Source organism: Crotalus tigris, unplaced genomic scaffold, assembly GCF_016545835.1.
Source record: "Crotalus tigris isolate CLP2741 ecotype Arizona unplaced genomic scaffold, ASM1654583v1 scf7180000024387.2241675, whole genome shotgun sequence".
Lineage (NCBI taxonomy): Eukaryota > Metazoa > Chordata > Lepidosauria > Squamata > Viperidae > Crotalus > Crotalus tigris.
Genome location: NW_024100557.1, coordinates 2,141,108 through 2,158,018, shown reverse-complemented (window position 1 = coordinate 2,158,018; position 16,911 = coordinate 2,141,108). Strand labels below are relative to the sequence as shown.

Sequence of the window (16,911 nt, the reverse complement as noted above, 5' to 3'; positions counted from 1 at the left end):
TTTGGGGTTGTTGTATTTTTCCTTGTTTTGACTCTTTCAAGGACACAATTGAAGGCTATTGTTTCTTCTTGTGCACTTACCACAACATAATATTTCCATGAAGTTTTATGTGTGGATTGAAGTGGAGCAAAGGAGTGTATTTTCAGACACCAGTCCCAATAAAAATAATGTAACTTAATCCAGTTATTCTGAATTCTGCAGTATATGTCAAGAACTCAAAAAGGAAGAATACATTTGCTTAATAATTAGATGGAAGGAGAGAGAATGTTTTACTTTACTTTTTCCTTTCCTTTCCTTTCCTTTTTTCCTTCCCTTCCTTTTCCTTTTTCACTTTACTTGTTACAATAAAAAATGGGAAACAACCAGAAAGCCAAGTCAAAAAGAAAAAAAATCTAAACACATCCAGGAAACACACAATATAACAAAAAGATTTGTGTGTGAACAGCCATTCTAGCCTTTTGAAATGTCAGTTACCACAGAAATTATCATAATGATTGATTGGAGTTAGATGCAAAATAGTTTCAAAATAATGTCTGTTTCTTATCAGTCAAATCAGCTTCAACATATTACATGGACACTGATTTGACAGTTCTATTAAAAGCATCCATTTCTTGTTCTGATTTTGAGACAGAACTGTCTAGTAAGTTCTACACCAAATACTACATTTTAGAAAATTGCTAAGATATCTGAAGATTCTGTAGAAACATTTTTAATTCTGTGTATGGTCCCTTGAATATAAAGCTTCTTTGTTGTTTCCAGCAGATAGATGTATTCTTACAAACCGCCACTAGTTTCATAGCACAGATTCATCATAAGAGTGCTTTTTCAAAAGGGAATCGGACCTTGTTTTTCCTGAAAGATGTTTCATTTCTCATCCAAGAAGCTTCTTCAGTTCTGAGTGGAAAAAAAGTTTTTGGGTTGAGAAATGAAACGTCTTCCAGGAAAAACAAAGAAACAGCCATGACCTGGACAACTGAGAATCTCCATAGATATAGGTTTATCAATATACATTTCTTCTTTATTTATCACTAACAGAGAAAACTGAACTGTACAGCAATACACAATGAATATTTATGCAATCATTTTGCAGATTTTTTTTTTATGATACAGTACTGAAGGAAAGGAAAGGAAAGGAAAAAGGACATGGCAGGACAAGACAGGATGGGACAGGAAAGAGAAAGGAAAGGAAAGGAAAATTAGTATCAGAGCAAAAGATGTACTACTCCAGTAGTATGGGTCACTAAAAAAACCTAAATTGTCAACTTTTTCCAAAACCTTATCTCGCATAAGCAAATTATTCAGAGCATGCTTAGCAAATAGAAAATTAGTAATGCAACAAATATTACATAATAATTTATGATGCTGTATTTTAAAGCTCCATCCATCCACCCTCTCCTTGCAGCTGAGTGTTTTACTGACTGCATGATGCATGTAATCAGTCAGTGCTTATAAGTTTCACTAATACTGACATGATAGATCAACCCTCCTGACAAGAATGTCTTGTTTGATACTAAAGGGTTCAGTTTAGGACTTAGGAAAGCACCACAAAAATCTGATTGGTTACCTCCTTTCTTTATTCCCTTGAAATAAATCTTTGCCATTTGATAGGACTGTGCCAAATATTTAAAATGGGATCTTTGTAAAGTATTGCAATATTTGGCTTACACAACCCAAATATTCATCCTCAAGTCACCTCAAGTCACATCCAAGTCACCTCTTCCTAAAGGTTTTCTTAGCTGCCTGTGTATTTGTTTGCAGGTACAATTTTTCTATACTGACTGCCCCCAAAGTGGCATCGCATGCAGACATACCATATGCATAGACAATCAGGCAAATCCTTCCACAATTTACTCCAAGCCTTCTGGAGGATGAGGCTGCTTTAACTCTTTAAGGAGGGGCACTTCGTTCACACTATATGTTTTATAAAGCACCTCTTCCAAATGCTTTGTGCAGCCCTATGTATAAACTTTGTATCTTGGGAGAAAGAAGAAATGTAATGTACTATTCATTGGAATGGATAAAATAAGTTTTAGGGCTCATTTTTTATATTTTCCCTTTGGCAGCATGAAAGCAATTGCAGCATACTTCCTTCCTATGATACACACTAATCACTGCTGTACATTTACCGTGCATACAAGGAGTCCATGCTGTGAATTCCTTCTATGCTGCAACTGTTCTAGTTTCCAGGAAGAATACTGATAGAGTAGAAAGAAGACACAGCATGGATTCTTCCAATTAAAACAAACGTTTGATGTTACCAAACATAAGTAATAGCTTAGATATCATTTGAAGTCATTTGAAGTCATTTGAGATATGATATTGGAGTTCTTCTAGGGTAATTTTTAAAGATACATCATATTCTTAAGTTTCAAAAAAGACATTCTAGTCTGTTGGCAAAAAAAAAACCCACCCAAAAACAAACAAAAAGAATTTGTATGGTAGTTGGATTTACATTGGCATGTGAATTAAATCAGTTTCAGTATTATTCTTTCATAATGAATGATTATACTTAAATGAAACAGCTTGTTTAACAACTGTCAGTGGCAATTTAGAAAACGTGTTCGACACTTTGGGGAAAATTACCCTTGAAAGAGTAAGAATTGTATCAATTTCTTAAATTCTGGACATGCATTTTTCTCCAGAGTAATATCAGATTTTCACAATTTTAATCATCCTTGATTGTTATCTGATTTGCCAGCTTTTTATCCTTTTTTTACTGTGATTTACCATTCACTAAGGTTGCAAAGCCATTTACATGGGAGTATATTCAATTGAACATCATCAGATTTATTTCTAAATAAATATGTGTAGGTTTGCAGTTTACCTATTTTTATCATTATTAATTGATTGCAGTGCCCCCGATTAAATTTTTGGAACAATAACATACTGTCCATTTATTACAAGTTAATATTAAAAAGGGCAATATTTTGGAATGCTGAGTAGCCACACTTAATCTAAAATGATGCAGTTCAACCAGTGTTCCTTTTGAATTAAACTTTGTAAGGTTTATGCACAAGCAAACATATCCAAAGCATATATATTGTTAACGTATGTGTGAAAACTGCACTGGCATAAAAGCAGAGAAATAAGCTGTTCTATTTCATGGTTACCTATGTGGCTAGAACTTTCTATTTCATCCAGTTTGAGTCCACATATAGGAATGCATATGTTTACTCAGTAACCCCTGACCCAAATCCCAAGCTGGTTTTGCAGTTGTTTAGCTTGATTGACTCTCCACACTGTGGCATATATACTTTAAAGGTATGAGGGAGCTGTCATGAGAGTAATTTAACACCAGGCCGATAATGTACATTTCTTTCAGGGTCATCATCCCCTGCTCGCCCTGCAACCCCACTGGCATCCTGCAGCAGCCCTACTCCACCCCCGCCGCCACCTAGACCCCCATCTCGTCCGAAGTTACCTCCAGGAAAGCCAGGTGTTGATGTGGTAGGTTTTAGATTTTTTAAGAATTGCTAACTGCACTGAGGATGTCTCTTGTCTACTATGGAGGCACTGTAGATATGAACAGATATTACATTAACCACTGTGGACTGGCTTTATTCTGAGTATGAGGAATACCAGTATAATAATAATAATAAGTAATATTAAATAAACCGGTATAATAAATTAATAAGTGAATAAAATGAATAAAAGATGTAAAAATTATATTGGTTAGGTCTCTAGCTAAATTCTTGCTTTTGTTGGAAAATATCCAGAAGAGTGTTATAATTTAATGTTAAATTTTTAAAATGAATTAAATTTAAAATTATAGGCTAGTTTTGTTGGCCTTCATGAAGGTTTTTTTTTTAGAATTATTACTTTAGCAAGAATATCAAGCTTTTCTCATGCAACGAAAGGATAATAAATTATAGTTCTTTATCATTTCAAATCAATCACCATGGCTACTATTTGCAACTATTCCTTCACAAGGTAATCTCATACTTATTAAAAAATATAGGATTGGAAAAGACTTGTACTTAATAGACAGAAAGATGAAGCTGGAATGTGACTTTTGTTAAAATATCTTCACCTGTTTTTCATGATACAAAAAAAATTCAGAATTTAGTATACAATAAGATTGTATACTGACACCAAAAATGAGACCACTCAACCCACAGGAGCATCATTAGCTTTGGGCACCAAGCTAGAAGATAGAAAGGTTTATATCTGTAGCCCATGGTACGAGGAGGCTTTATTATAATTAATATACGCCTTTCAAGTAGTACGTGCCCTTGAAATTAGAACTGATAGACATCTGAAGGCTTCTAGCATTAAACCTTTGCCCAAGTATAGTTAAAATTGAAACAGTTTGTTATTATGACCTATTCTCAAGGGCCTGTAAGTGTATTACTCTTCTCTGCTGTAATTCTCAATTTCTTACCTTGCCCTTTGAGACCAGTTTCCTAGGATGGAACTCTAGACTTGAACATAGATTGAATTAAACTGTCAGCTTTCCTTACAAATTAAGTGAAAACACCTAGTTAATTTACAACTTGCTGAAAGCCAGTAGGTCAGGACACTGTGTCTCTTTGATAAACCGTTCTCTGAGAGCATGGAAGAAGGGGTTGAAGTTTGGGGGGGGGGTAGCAAAGGGAAATCAGCTAACCATTTAATCCCAATCTCCTATCAGGTAAATCCTTATTGCAATGCTCCCATTTCCTGAAAGGCAAGTCTGAATTCAGAACCTATTGATTAGGTTGGAATATGTAACTTTTGTCAGCTATTGGCTTTTCAAAAGTAATAAGATCATACATGGTTTTCAGGTTGGTTTGGGGATTTTTAAGAATGAATGCATGGGTTTTCCCCCCTTAACAAAAGAAAGATTCCATTTTGCTTCTTCAAAATAAAACAAAATTCAAAAGTGGCCCATAGCTTTGGCATCACACTCTACTTGGATGAAGAGAGGAAAAGGGCAAACCCAAAATTATATTAATTAAAGATGACACTTGCAATCAGTTGTAGTCAGGAAATGGCTGCTGAGAAATCAAACTAAGCATCTATTTGATATTTATGGATGAATCTTCAATTTACCCCCAAATCTAAGGCTATGTAGAGTTATGAATATTTTTGAGTACTGAGTGGGTTCATTAAGTGATTGTTGTATGTATTTCTAATGTTCTTTGTGTTTATCTATAGTCCAGACCTTTCAGCCCTCCAATTCACTCATCTAGTCCTCCTCCAATAGCACCTTTAGCACGTGCCGAAAGCACCTCTTCTATTTCATCCACCAATTCCTTGAGTGCAGCTACTACTCCTACAATTGGTAACAACTTTTTTTTCTTTTGAATAATGGTTTCTGTTAGCAGAATGGCTTAAATCCTTTGGTTTCTGATTATTCTTATTTTGGTTATGTTTTCTTTGTTTCATTATCATCATGTTGCATGGAAAATGGAAAAAAACGGGAAAATCATAACGGAGAATCGCAACTGTGATTCTCTTTAGGCCACTATATTTTTTTTACATATCTTTCTATACATAATAGTAGGATCTTATAGCTCAGGGGTCCCCAATCCCCCTGGGCCAGTACTGGTCCGCAGCCTGTTAGGAACCAGACCGCACAAGCGGTGGGCGAGCAAGCGAAGGTTCATCTGTATATGCGCAGGATCTAGGTTGCACATGAAACCATCCCTCCCCCTGTTCCAGGGAAGATAATTTTTCTTCCAAAACTGCTCCCTGGCACAAGAAAGGTTGGGGGAGCGCTGTTATAGATTACAAATAGGATTATACAGATTATATATGATAGCAGGATCTAAAGGTGAACACATTCGTATTCAGCGTACACATTCATTTTTCCCCTACATTATACAGACAGAACACACTCCTAACTAACATATATTGGTTCAGAAAGTTGCATCTTTAACTGTTCCTTTTTTCCAAGACTGAATCAGAGCAAGAAAGGAATAGATCTCAGATTTTTACATTAAAAAGTTCTTAGTTAAAATCAACCAATATTTTTAAACTAAAGACTGAACTACTGCTTTGTGCTAAATTAAACTGAACTATGTGCTTTGTAATAAGCTACTGAATATGTATAGAATTGTCATGTATATCCCTTAGTATCTTAGCAATTTAATAGAGAGCCAGGGAGAAAGAAAGGGAAACTAGCTTTGTATCACCCAAGTATTTTGATTTTACATTTCAGAGGAAACAGAATATAAAAATGCTGCTGTGTCTAACCATTGGTAGCATAGTGGTTAAAATGCAGCATTGCAAGCAAACTCTTCCCACAGCCTGGAGTTCAATCCTGACCAGGCTGAAGGGTGACTCAGCCTTCCATCCTTCCGAGGTCAGTAAAATGAGGACCCAGATTATAGAGGGAAATGTGCTGACATTTTAAACCGCTCAGAGTGTGCTGTAAAGCACTGGGAGGCGGTATATAAGTCTAAGTGCTATTGCTATTATAAGCTCCTTTCTGCTACAGGTCTATAGCATTGGCATAAAACTAACTGCGTACCAGAACACAACCTTTCTAGTCAATATAGGAAGACAAAGGTGTGTTGATATGTTCACTACCTTATTTGTAAAAATTAATAAAGGTGGAATACAAATAATGAAATAAAAATGATGGCCAGAATCCAAAAGCATCCTTCTTGCCCCTTAGTGTACATCATCATAGAAATTCTCCCCACTCCCCAAACAAACAAACAAAAAGGAAGTCATCTTGTTATCATAGTGGCACATATCTTGGCAGACTATTTCTGGAGTTTGGTCTTTTTATCATGTCCTTCAACCCTGTGATATTATTGGAGAATTGTCAGGCATTTCCTCTTATGGCATATGAGTGCCCAGTTAAAGACAAGATGTGGATTGCCACTATTTGCTGCCTGCAGAGAGAAACTCCAAATTTTTAAAGATCATGACCAGAGGTGAAGGACACCCAATCTGAGTAAAACAGCAGTTCATCACCAGTGAGCTTGTTTGTTTGGGAAAGACTACAAGGTAGATAGGTTGGTGCCTTCTAGATATTTTTTTTAAGTTTATTTCTCTTCTGCCTTGATTACTGTAGTTTAAATAGCAAAGGAGTACAGTATAGTACTTAGAGTTGAAAACATCTGGAATGGGTCAGGCTTATATTTGTTCAAGAATCTGTAAAACAGAACAGCAGTCTGATCATTTGATAGTTGTAGGAATCATTGCTAAATTAAATATATCTATGCTAAATAATGCAATATACAGAAAATGCAATTCTGAGTAGAAAAAAGCAGGAACTAGCTATATGTTGACATTGTCAAAATAATGTTATGAACAAAATGTGTTTTAAATGAATTTCAGACAATGAAAACAATAAAAATTTAAAAGCAGCTAAAATGTATGAGTATGAACCTTCTAAGAATTTGAAATGTGAAAAACATTACTAAAATATTATTCCTCCCTAAAGAATCTGCATTACAGTATTAGAATCATAGATTCTCTATCCTTTCCTTTTGTTTCATTGTTTCTTTAGTCTTTCTTGTTCTTCCTGCCATTTTCTTTGCTGCTTCTTTCACTTTTGTTTTCATTCTCATCTTCTTGGATCATATATTCTGATTCCCATTGCCATCCTCAATTTCAGTTGCATAACTTTGTTTTTAAAAATTCTTTTGTCAGATAGAGTTCATTCTGCTGCAGATTTCAGATTTGCTCTTTGATCTGTTTCTTATTTCATCAATATTTGTGCCCTTTTATATATCAGTTAAACTTCACATTTATCGCTAGGTTATAATATCCTTTGCTGTTTTTTTACACACACGGTCTCATTCTACTATTAATCTAAATTGTGCTTTATCACAATTTCTGTTATGCCCCTCTTATGTAACTTTATCTCAACTCTTTTCTAGTCTATATGGAAAGGCATTTTGATTATCTACCTAATTATTCTGATTGAAATCAGAATGGCAACAGTTTGAATATTCTTTCAAAATAAATCAAAGTTGACAATATGAGAAACAGAAAGAACTGAAATAATTGTATTTTTCTTTACACGATGGATACATGACACTGTAATTTCCCCTTTACAGAACGTTTTCCGTCTTTTAACTCTAAAACATTACTTTATTGCAATTGTTTTTGTTATTAGAAGGTGAATTTACTTTCGGCTAGATCTAGAGCATGCATTCAACTAGTAACTTGTTAAACGTTTAATCAAGTGCTTCAAAATCTTTGTTGCCTTTCTGAAAAATCTATATTCAATTTATAGATAGGCTGTAGTACAAAATGATTATGTAAATTATGCAAGAAAAATGGCTAAGAAATCATATTGGCTCTTATTTTATCATTGCTATATTTAATGATTACTTATGTGTTAAAATAAATGGCTAAGCATTATTTATGTTTAGAATATTAAAATAACTCAAACTAGGTATATATAGTACAATGCCATTTAATTTCTTAATTTCTATATTTGAAATTTGTTGAATCTGTATTTCTGTGCTAGAGAGAGCCATAGGAATGGTCACATTCTTGGCAAATCACTTTTAAGACTATTTTTAATGTATTATTGAATGCAATAATTTTTCTTGTATTAAAGCAAGCTGTTTTGTCCTTTTGATACTGTTGGATGTCTGTGGCTGTGCTCAAAAATTTGTTTCGTTGTTCTAAATGAAGAAAACAATTATTAAAATTTCAAATTCTGTGTTCTCCCCATGCTCTCCCTGAGCAGGGACGGAGGGAAGGACCGTATTTCCCACAGGTATCCTAATTTTAACAATCTCCCTTAATTTTCTGTTGAAAGATGAGAAAAAAAAAGCCCACCAGGGAATGTTTCAGAATGTATTGGCTTTGGAAGGAAATAAATGGAATTTAGTCTTCTAAAAACAAGAGTGTTTACTTACCATATCTGTTTAAAAGCATCCTTTACTCAAAAAGCTTCTTGATGCTGTGAAAATTGGTAATGTAGTCTGGTATTGAATGAGATGGAATGGGCTTGGCTAATTGCATATGTTACCAGATGAATATCCTGAATGGTTTAACATATAATAATTTCTAGCTGAAGACAAAAACTTGATGGGCAGTTTCTACTGTGGGGATAAAGTGGCAATTACAGTTGAACCAACTTGGTTGTACAAAGATTAGTTTGGGCCTTTCATTTGAACAAACAACACAAATTTCAAAATACATGCTAGGAACTTGTCCCTTGGAGCAGGACCCCTTCTTGCTGGGTCTTCATGACAGCTGCATCACAAACATGCAAGCTACTCCCATTTACAGCAAAACAGATGAGGAAAGGATGTACATTGGGAAAAATCTTCATATTGCAAGAATGATTGAATGAAATATACTTGAAAACAGAGAAATCCATTAAGATTTTCAATCAAAAAATAACACTTGAATAGGTATAATTGCAATAGGCGGTAGTAGATGAGAAGGACAAGACTTTAAATCTATGAATTTAAAAAATTGAAGTGGTTGCCCGCACATTCATTTGAAATAAAGAATAATGTTTAGCGGAAAATTCATGCTTCTTAGTCATATTATTTTATCATGTATTGTTCTCTTAGTTTCTGAGATTTATTCCATACATTTATACTTTATCCAAAAGAATATGGCACAGATTTCGTTCATTCATTTGTCCTTTCTTATATTTGTGTTTGTGTTGGTGGTAATATTGAACATGATTTTGATAATAAAAGAACTGTGTCCACCATTTCTATGTAAATCTTTTTTATTATAATATTTGTGGATTTGGTTAATAAGGAGCTCCTTGGTTTTCATTTAGAATTTGTGTTTTCATTGTTTTTCTTTTGCATTTCTTTTGCTTGTGGATTTTGGAAGATGATACTTATAATGACAAATTGTCCATGTTTTCAAGGCACTGTGAACCACCTGCAGGTACTGTACAAGCAGAGTTGTGGGGCTTTTTTTAAATCCAAGCCATTGTCATCCAAATGCTTTCTTCACTACCACTCTCACTATGACAATTGACACTATGAGAATCAAATGCATTAAATGCATAGCTGATATAGAGGAACTCATGTTGCACATAAGAATTCTGTCTTCTGAATGTTCGTTTCTCCAAAATGAGTTTCTGAGTGGTGACATAATGTTTGATACATTGATACAGGAATAACAAAACTTATTAAGGACTATTATGGACAAAAAAAATTATATATGTTCTTCTTCCAACAACCTGAGACAGAAAGACATCCATGCATACATCCATGCCTAAATGGATACATATATTGTTTCCAGGAATTTTACAGCTAGGTGTGCATTAATTTCAGTAATAGAAGTTTATCATGAAATTCCAATTGTTAGTCATATTGCCTGAATTCTTAAGTAATGAAAGTCAAACAAACTGTTAATTGCTGACAAGTAATGTTAAAAGCTTCCCTGTTTGGAATTTTAATAAAGTAAAAGGATGGATAAAACCCTGCACTTAACCAGCATTACAGAAATTCTGTCCACCAGTTTATTAATCCCAATTAAGCATTGCTACTTGGATAAACTCTGAACCAGATATTGACGTCCCCTTGGGAAGGCCATCAATTTTGAAGATCCATAATATCAGGTTTACAGTGTATGTTACCTTTACGAATAGTGCATGTGGCTCCAGAAACTATTTTAGGCCTCCCTTTGAGTCATGATTGTTTTACAATAGAAATGTAGCATTATTTGGTTCTCTTATTTTTAAATGTTTCTTGCTTGAACAACTTTATAGACTATAGCTTTATCTTTTAAAGCAGTGGTTCTCAACCTTTTTAATGCCGCGACCCCCAACCGGTTGTAAGTCGAGGACTACTCAACTGGTCGTAAGTCGAGGACTACTCAACTGGTGCAGCACCGTTTGCAGAATGGGACTTTTGGCAGGCTCAGCAGGGCAGAGACAGCCTGGACAATTCCTATTAGCTTTTGAAAGCCAATAGAATTAGACTCTATTCAAGAGAGTCTATTCTATTGGCTTTCAAAAGCCAATAGAATAAAAGGGAGTAGCACAGCTAAGGAAAAGAGGGAAAAAAATGGCGGACTGCGTTGTTTGGCGACCCCCATGAAATGGTCATTTGACCCCAAATGGGGTCCCGACCCACAGGTTGAGAACCACTGTTTTAAAGGGAAAAGACACATAAATGGCAAATTCCACACAAAGCTACTGGAATTAAACTATATTAAACTGGTATCAGGCATTGATATTATACCCCACCAAGAAAAAATAAATAAAATTAAAGAAGAGAGAGAGAAAAAATCTCAATCACATTTTCAGAAGTTCCCAGTTATCCCCATCCAATAGGATTCCATACTTGCTTATTTTGTTTCTTCCCAAAACAAAACAAGACCATTGTCGATTAAAATCCTCCCCAATTTTCCTTGCACATTAACAACTTGCAGCACCTCCTCTTTCCGTGTAGTGAGATTAATAACCTGCCTTTCTGATTCACACTTATGTCCTTCTCTCTCCTCTCCTTAACCTTTCCCATTCCGCTTCAACTCCCGGCCACACAGAGAATGAACAGCCTTCTCTCGTCTGGTTTGACAGAGGAAAGTTTTATTTGACTTTTGAAGGTAAGTAGTGCATAGCATATTGGCTTGGACCTTTGAACATCCTTCTTCTTATATTTTAACAGAAGCCCATTGGCTTCTTCTAAATAAAGAAACCTACTCTACTTTTCAGTATAGTTAATGCTATGGCTACTTCGTGGAAATGACAGGCTCAATCAAAATCATTTTTAAATTGAGTTATTGCTACAATATCCATTCGATTGTTTTAATTATTTTCATATAAAGGTAAAAAGAGAGAATATTTATACAGTAAATATAAAAAAAAACCAACTTCAGTTACTAATCAAGGAACTTGACTCTGTCAACCAAGGCTTCTGATATGCTTTGCAAGCAAGTTTGCATTTTATAGTCATTACATTATGTATACATAAGTATGTTTGTACTTCTACTTGTAGAATTTGCCATCATACTGAAAACCTCCCAAATAATTAATAAAATATTATATTATACTAATTAATTGCTTGAATTGTACATTAGCATTTTTAGAAAGTAAAGATGATTTTTACTGTAAACTAACATTGTTCAGTTTATAAAAATTATGAATTACCCGTTTATACTTTAGCATTATCCAATGACACTCATCATATTAAACTATGTATGACTTTTTCTAGCTTTGCTATTAATGAGATTTACATCTTGCCTTATAATGAATGTTTCATTCCATGAACCTATTTCTTGTTTTAGCTGGAACAAGAACCATCTAACTTTAATCTATGGCATTTTGAACTTATATATATTCATGGTATCTGTGGGATTTTATAGTCAATCTAAACAATCTTAGATAAGTGCACACTGTAGCTTAGATCCAGAGTTCAACCATGATCCAGAATTTTGATCATGGTATCTGATACTGGTGGGTCTTCAATCCTTTTTTTTTCCTAATTTTATTTTGCATCTCCATAAAATCCTCTCTAGAGCATTGGAGCTTCTCTTAGATGGCATTGAAAACGGGGCCTGAAGGGAAACTAGCAAAATTACTTTCCCTTGACTATCTGCAGAGGTTCTGTTGAAGCCAACTGGAGCCATGGAGCAATGAACCTTTAGGATCAAGCCAATTAATTTTTGCAGAGGAATGTCACTTTGGTGACAAGTCTTGTAATTGATCTGTGGTTTCTTTTTTAAAAAAATTGAATTAATATATATTGACATGGAAGAAAAACAACTCATGTCATAAGAGGAACTAAACGTAACATTGAGTAATTCCATATAGGTGCTACATCTAACTTGCCATTTGTAATGCACTTATAAGAAAAATAATGCAGTTTGGTGGCTTAAGGAATCAATCATTTCTTTTTCATCTATGTGCTAGATCAGACATGTCAAACTTGCGACATCACGTGATGTCACGCAACGTATTGGAGCTTTTTCGCCATTGCCGGCAATGGGGTGGGCGCGGCTCCGGTATGATGAAACCAGCCCGCTGGACGGCAGTTTGACACCCTTGTGCTAGATACAGCATGTATGAAAAAGGGATTTCCCTTAGTTAAGAAACACCTGCCTAAACCTGTCCTAAGACATCAAGCTAATTTGTAGGTAGTTATTTGTTACTTTTAGGCTTCTGTCTTTCAGGAAAACATTTCAGGGTTTTAGAGGCCTAGACGTAATACAGCTGTTCCAATTGCAAATGTCATATCCCTTCTGTGATCAGTAGTTTATATGGTTGGAAACCATGCAGAATGGAGTGATTGTGCTGATCTAGAAAACAGCTATAAAACAGGGATTTTAATTGCATAATGCATGCATTTCTCTCAATCATTTAAACATTGAGTCAATCTGCACCAATATCCTTGCTTCCAATCATATTGTTCCCTACCTAACCTTAAATTGCTCACATCCTCATTTTCTTTTAGCAGATGTTCAAGGCTGAAGCCTTCAGGATAGGGGCAGAGGCACATGCATGGTTGATCTTGTGTTTCAACCTTTTGCAAATGAGAATACTGTATTTCCAAGTATCCATAATTGCTGTCTCATTTACCTTCCATTACATTTAACAATGCAAGCTGGTAGTGGTTGCAGGCAATCTCAAATACTCATCAAACATATTTTTACTATTGGCCCTGGGGCTAAACTTTTCAATAGGAATTTGCAATGTATATACTAGCATTAAAAAAAATACTGTATCACTATATTCCTCCTTTCTCCCTGTGCTCATCAGCATTTTCTTTCTAAGATTACTATTGTATTTTCAAAACAATAGCATCACATACACATAACTTTCAGGGTAAGATTTTCATTCACTTTTCCGTTATAACCCTTTTCACATGCTGAGAACATGTTATGGATGATAATGTAGCTTCCTGAACTGATGAATCTTTGATAACATTCTACCAATTTACTTAAGAATTATAAAGTGGTTTAGTGCTACAAATGCAATAGAATGCAATACAGTGGACAGTGTCCTTGACATCACATCTGAAAATATCTACAGCAAGAGTCTTTTATATAATGATAACTGTTGTTAATTGCCTTAGGTGTTATGGAAAAGTAAGCAATTTTAAAACCATGCAGAAATTTAGATTTTGTTTGATAGATTATTTGACATCTAGTTGGTGTTGACTTTTAGTGACCACACTGATAGATTTTTTTTTTCCCCATAATGATCTTCCCTAGCCTGTTCCATCAGGACATCAATGATGCATTCATCATCACTGTAACTGAATCAATCCACCATAGTGCTGATCCTCCTCCTCTTCTCTTTCCTTCCACTTTTCCCAGCATTAGAGCTTTCTCTAGCAGCTAGGTTTTCTCAGCAGGATAAGTGAGAACTCTGGGTGGACTTGCTTGATGATCCATTTGTTTGTTATTTTGGATGATCCTAAGCATTATTTTGCAAGCTTGTGAAATCAAAAATATTGTATAAAAGTTCGCACACTGTGCTAAGTCTCCCTCTCTCTCTCTCTCTCTCTCTCCCTCCCTCCCTCCCTCCCCCCTCCCCCCCTCTCTCTCAAAGTACATTTATGCACTGGAGATAAATTCCTTGTGTGTCACACTTGGCCAATAAAGCTATTCTATTCTATTCTATTCTATTCTATTCTATTCTATTCTATTCTATTCTATTCTATTCTATTCTATTCATCAGTGGGTATTCCATCAGTTCCTATAGCCTTTCAAGTTGGTAATGATTGAAGTTTTGATCTAGTAGTCTAGTATTAGAAGTTCTTGTAAGTAGGGAATGACTTCCATGTTATCTTGGATGTTGACACCTTTACTGTACAGTACTTCAGTATACTCCTTCCAATTTTCTTTTATCTTCTTTGAATCAGTTACTGTCTGTCCATTTGTGTGATTTAGCACATCAGTTCAAGGTTGGAAATGCTTTCTGAATTCAGATGAAGTTTTTGGACATATTTTAAATTAAATATGCATTTAGTGTGCATTTGACCTTTATATAAAGAAATATGGATATATAATAATTAATGTAAATAAACATTTGATATATCTCTACAAAAGATATTTAACTGAATACTTTGAATACAATATTCCTTTAAAAATACATTTTGATTGAGAAATTATAGTTCAGATTGGTTTGGTTTAAAGTGCAATCCAAAATATACTGAACTTTCTTAATCTGGCTTTCTCCAAAAGTATTGTGGTAATGGTGGACTTAACCATACTCTGTTATATAATAGACTTTACGGACTTGGCTTTATGAGACATTATTATATGTCATGGATTTGAATTTGCCAGCCTTTTCATCTGGAACTCTTTATCCATCCACCCTCTATAGTAGTGCAAGGCAACTGATAAAATGCATACTTATAAATGGAAAAAATTAAGACATCATATATATCAGACATGTCAAACACAAGGCCCGGGGCCAGATGTGGCCTGCAAAGTGGTTTCATGTGGCCCGCAGAGCCATCCTGGAAACAATGAGGGAATGGCCCCCTCTGCCTTGGCCCTGGCCCAGGCCAGCCGGGAGCCAATGTACAATTTTGTGGTGGCCATCTATGCTGAAATGCATTCAGTCTTATCTCCACAAGGCTGTCTGGAACCAGGAGAACCTTGAAAAGCAGCCTTGAGGAAGTGGGGCTGGGTTTGGTGCCGTGGGTGCTCAAGGGCCAGGCTGGGCATTTGACCTCTGCTGCCCAGGGCTCCGGGCAGCCCGCACCACCATCCACCCACCCCCATGCATGGCCTGAGGGGAACAGTGAGGCTCCTCCAGTGGACCATGCCTTTGCACTTGCCCTGGTCCCACCCCCTTCTGCCAGAGACCCTCATATCTGTCCCACTCCTGCCGAGGCCCCCACAGGCACCCTTGACGTGAGCGAATGTAGAGCTGCCACACCCACCCAGTAGGCCACACCCACTCCATCCATGCCCACCCAGTAGGCTGCACCCTCCCAGGCCACATCCACCTGGCCCCCTGAGGGCAAGCGCAATGCTGATGCAGCCCTCAATGAAATTGAGTTTGACACTCCTGATATATATCTATACTATATTTTACATGATTATATAAATTTTATCAGTAAGACCTTTAGCATTCTCTTTAGTAATTAATTAACTTTTAATATTATATATGATGATTTAGTTATTTTGATACTGTTCCACATAAAATTGCTCTAAATATTTGTATTAAGCTGAAAGTACTGATTTTCATGGGTAGAATATACTATAGAATATTATAAATTGATATTTATTGCTTCCATATTTAATGAACTCTTCAGTCCACCTATTTCAGATTTATCCAGTTACTGGTATAATACTTTCTATGTTGATAGCACAGGCACTGACATTTTGACTGCTATAATTATTTAATTTGTTCATGTGTGAAAGAATTGATATAATCAGAGGCGATTAATATATTCTGAAAAATATTATATAGAAATAGATTATATTATGATGTGCATTGATTGCCCAAAGTCAAAATTATGTATAATGGGTGGTTCTGTAATTTTCCTTACATTTCATTTTGGTTTTAAAACAAAGACAATAATAAGAACTTGGGAGTTTGTAGCAGATAGCAACATGTAGGTAGAGGGTGTCTTAATTTTCACATTATTATAGACCTTGCTTAAGGACAGCCCTGTTTAGTGGCCGTTTGAAGTTACGATCATTCTGAAAAAAAAATTATAGCCAATCCTTACATTTACAGTGATCCCTCTGGTCATGTTATGAACATTTGGACACTTTGCAACCAGCAGGTGTTTACAATAGTTGCACTATCCCAGGGGTAGGCAACCTTGGCTCTTTTATGACACGTGGACTTCAACTCCCAGAATTCCTGAGCCAGCATTGGCTCAGGAATTCTGGGAGTTGAAGTCCACGTGTCATAAAAGAGCCAAGGTTGCCTACCCCTGCACTATCCCATGGTCATATGATTGCCACTTGCACATTTCACAGACAGCTTCCAACAATCTAGTTCACTGGAGAAATGGCAAAATCACTAGTTGCAATCATGTGATACCTTGCTTAATGACCCATAATGACTTGCTCAAC

The 16,911-nt window shown here is 35.6% G+C and overlaps 1 protein-coding gene across 17 annotated transcripts in view; it reads left to right on the top strand.

The window, feature by feature from the left end:
• SGIP1 (SH3GL interacting endocytic adaptor 1) overlaps positions 1-16,911 on the top strand; it is a 115,823-nt gene that overhangs the window by 69,483 nt on the left and 29,429 nt on the right. For 7 of the 17 annotated variants that reach the window (XM_039329084.1, XM_039329076.1, XM_039329082.1 and 4 more), the window contains 3 exons: positions 3,323-3,447; positions 5,137-5,263; positions 11,416-11,475. In XM_039329084.1, coding sequence (XP_039185018.1) covers positions 3,323-3,447; positions 5,137-5,263; positions 11,416-11,475 — 312 coding nt within the window. Of the gene's footprint in view, positions 1-3,322; positions 3,448-5,136; positions 5,264-8,638; positions 8,669-9,750; positions 9,808-11,415; positions 11,476-16,911 lie in introns of all 17 variants that reach the window. The other 10 variants (XM_039329086.1, XM_039329077.1, XM_039329083.1 and 7 more) reach the window with 4 other exon arrangements.